We start from the raw sequence: 4,426 nt of genomic DNA, 5'->3' as shown, positions 1-4,426 counted from the left end.
TTATATATACATATACATATTTTTTATTATATATTCATACTATATATATACTATATATAGAATATTTACAATTTCAAAATTGCAAAAATTTGCAAAAATTATTTTTTTTCGATTAAATTGTAAAATTTAATCGAAAAATGAAATTTTATTTTAAAAATAAATAATCATTTTTTTTTCAATCGCAGATGTAAAATAATGATAAAATTCGCAATAGATATTTATTTTGAATAAAAATAAATATGAAAAAAATAAGGCCAATTTATTCCTAGAATCTTAATAAAATAAGAAAAATCATCAATATTCAATATGTAATAAAAATGAAAATTAATAAAAATAAATATGAATAAAAGAATTCAAAAAATTCAATAAATATTTCAGTTATGTTAAATATAACAAAACTATTGTATTTAGAACATAATAAAAAATAACGTATTTATTGTATTTGATTTTCCAAACCATTAGTAAAAAATTAAATCAATTTTATTAACAATTGAAAATATAATATTCATTAATTGAATATTATAGAATAAATATTCTAATTGAGAAGATCATAAGATGCAAAAAAGAAAATAGAAATAAATAAAAATTAAGAGCGATCTTATATAGTTATACGTTTTATGTAGTTAAATGTTAAATGATGAGAAAAAAATTAAGCGACAAATTGACCGAAGACATTTTTATTGATAATAAGTAATAATTTAATGTTTCATTAATAAAATTTTTAATAATATTAAATAATTTTACTAATGTATTTTCAAAATATTATAAAAAAATTCTATTTAATAAAGAATTTTTAAATTCCAACAATGTTAAACATAAGAAATTATATTTTATAAAAAAAGAATCAATTAATAAAATATTAAAGATAAATTTAAATTAAAATTCAACAAGACGAATTTATTAAATGATATTTTATTTTTTCATTGTAAAGAAAAAAACAATACCCGCATAAATTTTGAATGAATATGTGAATTTTGATATGAAATAAGCAAAAAATATGCAAGAAATATTTAAAAATATTAATAGTAAACTTATATTTAATGTTTAATGTCATTTAATGTCATTTAAATTCAAATATAGAAAGATTTTATTCAATTATTAATTGAATAAAAGTTGAAGATAAAAATAAATTGAAATTAAAAATAATTATTGCAATATGTATTAAAGAAAGAAAGATTAAAAAATAAAATTAAATTTTTTTTTAAGAAAAATCAAAATTGCATAGTATAACAAATTTTGAATGAAATATTGTACTTATTTAATTTTAATTATTTAAAAAAAATCTATTCCAACAAATCTGGCATTTTATTATCTGATAAAAATGACAATAAATAAAATGATAATATAAAATATAATGATGAGTTAAACACAAGTATTAAAAAACCGAATAAAAATATTAATATAAGAAATTTATTAATATAATATTATAATATTATTATTTATTTCATGTTATACATAGAACATAAAAAATATAGAGTGTTTTATATAATATTCTATCTTTTCAAGAACTATCAAATTATGTTATTATTATGTTGATTAATACAAATTTTTTTTGTAAAATTAATTTTATATTAAATTAATATTTAGATTCAATTAACTTTATTAAAAAGTATTATTAATTTTAATGATCCGAGAAATGTTCGAGAAATTAATTCATCATATTCTATTCTATATATATAAGACAATATCATAGCATTTTTTTATGAAAAATCATTATCATAAATTCTAAAAAAAATATTTTATTATTAAAATGTGATAACTTGAAAAAAATTTAGTGTTACTTAAACAATGATACCAAAAATACTGAATATATTATAATAATATTTCTAGTCAGGACAAAGAAGATTGGTAAGCCTCATAAGTTATATCAGTACTAAAGCTGGTATTGAAAGTACTAAGAAACAATTATAAGGAAAAGAAATTACAGAGAGAATTATAAATAATCAGTTTGAATAATATTAAATAAAATAAATTTTTAATTATTAAAAAGAAAAAAAACATACACTTTAAAAAATCAATAAAAAATCAAAGTTTACTCATTTTTTTGCCATAAAATATTTAAATTATATATATTTACTAATAAAAAGAGATAATTTTACCATATATAATTTATAATTATATATTATAATTTATAATGATAATAATTTAAAATTATCACATATAATGGTAAATAATATATATAATTAATTGTTTTTCATTAAATGGATATTTTTGATTTTTATATTGTACAAGAAAAATTAATCAACAATTTAATCAATTAATCAAAAATTAATTAATAATAAATTAATTAATAAATTAATAAACAAATTAATCAAAAATTAATTAACAAAATTTTTTTTATATCAAAATTTAAATCATTTAAAGTTATATCAAACTTTAAATAACAAATAATTTATTCATATTGTAATTTATATTACATCATATATAAAATCTATTATTGAATTAATAGTATAATTGTTCAATACAAAGATATTTTAAAATAAAATTCATGAAAAATAATTAAAAGATATTTTAAAACAAAATTCATGAGAAATAATTAAAAACATATCAAAAAATAATATTGTATTGCAACATAATGGCAATTTTAAATAAAAAATGTAAAATTTGATTCAACATTTAATTTAATTCCAAATTTTAGAATAATATATTGAAAAATGCTTCATTTATATCCAATAGAGAATATCTGAATGTTGACAAAAATGAAGTTGACAAATAAGTATATTGCTTTTTCAATTAACTGATTAATATTATTAACTGATTAACTGATTAATTTATACAAATATGAAATAAATAAATTAAAATTTTATTGTGTTTTAAGTTTGCTTATCATTGTAAGTATATTATAACTTTTATAAATGTGTATTTATAATGTGTATTTATAATATGTATTTATATTTATATTTAGTTATTTATATATAGATATGATATAATTTTATAATTTTTATTATATACATTTATATATATATTTATATATATTATATATTATATATATATTTATATATATTATATTATATTACAAATCTTTTTTAGTTTATAAATAGTTTATATAATATATATATTTTAGTTTTTATAAATATATGTAATCTTGATAAATTTTCAATTTTATTATTACTTATTATTGAATTATTATTACTTATTATATTTTATAAACATTTTAATTTATTATATACACACACATATATATATACATATATATACGATAATGAAATATTTAAAAAAATAAATAAAAATTATTTTGTATAAATAAATATTATATATATTTATAATCATTTTGATTTTTCTGCATTTCATTAATTTAACATTTGCTTACTTTTATATTAACAACTTTTATATTAACAAAATTTTTGTTACAAAAATGTCAAATTATTTGAAATCATAAATGTCATGATAATAGTGATGACTCATCACATCATCATGTCATAATTTTTTATTCTATATCTCTTATTCAAAGTTAGTTTATTTTCTCTATTATTTCTAATGTAACTTTGTTAGGAAATTATAATCGTGATGGATAGAAACTCGTATACATGTATATACTATATATCATATATTTAATATATAATACTTATAATATAATAGAATATAATATAGTATAGTATAATATATTATATTATTATATATGTATATAATATAAGTTTACTTTAGATTACAAGAAAAAGCTATATATAGATACTTAGATAACTATATATATAACTTTTATATTAACAAAATTTTCAATATTTTAATCGATCAGTATTACAAAATATATAAGAAAATTCTATAAGATATTAAATCTATTCTGTATCTCGTTTATGATTAAATATAAAAATTAGATGTCAGTGATAGATTCATTTTGTACCTTGTCTTTTATATTGTCTTGTCATAGACTAACTGTCATTCGCTTTCTCTTTCGCTCATTAATTCAAGATGGCAGCCCCTACGGATGAGCTGAGTAAGTGATTTCGAAAAAAATATCAATTTGGTTTGTATAAAAGCAATTTATTTTGATGATGACATCAATTATACTATTGATTATATCATTTCTTATGTTATAAAAATATAATTTCTAATATAATAATATTCTAAAGCTATTGTTTAAGTTTTAAAAAAAAAGTTAATTATCATGCTGTTTTGTAAAAAACAACTTCAATTATATCATTTTTTTTTGTTTTTATAATTTTTATCTAAATTTATATTAAGAGAAAATCTTTTTATTTATTTCTCTGTATATTTTTATTTTATTTTATTTGTATGTTTGCATTTGTTAAATAAATAAATTTTATTAAATAACTCATATAATTATTTTCCTCTTATCATTTATTATAATAGTATATATATAATATATAATATATAATAGTATATATATAATAGTATAATAGTATATATTTATTATAATAATAATATTTCTTTTATGTTATTTTAAAATTTTAAATATTGCATCTTATTT

The 4,426-nt window shown here is 14.8% G+C and overlaps 1 protein-coding gene across 1 annotated transcript in view; it reads left to right on the top strand.

The window, feature by feature from the left end:
• Positions 1-3,906: 3,906 nt before the first annotated feature.
• Positions 3,907-4,426, top strand: part of LOC102670790 (proteasome adapter and scaffold protein ECM29) — an 8,624-nt gene continuing 8,104 nt past the window's right edge. Inside the window, exon 1 of the mRNA XM_006608925.2 lies at positions 3,907-3,931. Within this exon, the coding sequence (XP_006608988.1) occupies positions 3,907-3,931 (25 nt within the window). The remainder of the gene's footprint in view (positions 3,932-4,426) is intronic.

Source organism: Apis dorsata, unplaced genomic scaffold, assembly GCF_000469605.1.
Source record: "Apis dorsata unplaced genomic scaffold, Apis dorsata 1.3 scaffold_50, whole genome shotgun sequence".
NCBI classification, from domain to species: Eukaryota; Metazoa; Arthropoda; class Insecta; order Hymenoptera; family Apidae; genus Apis; species Apis dorsata.
Note: the sequence above shows the minus strand (reverse complement) of the source record. Positions and strands in the feature narration are given on the sequence as shown.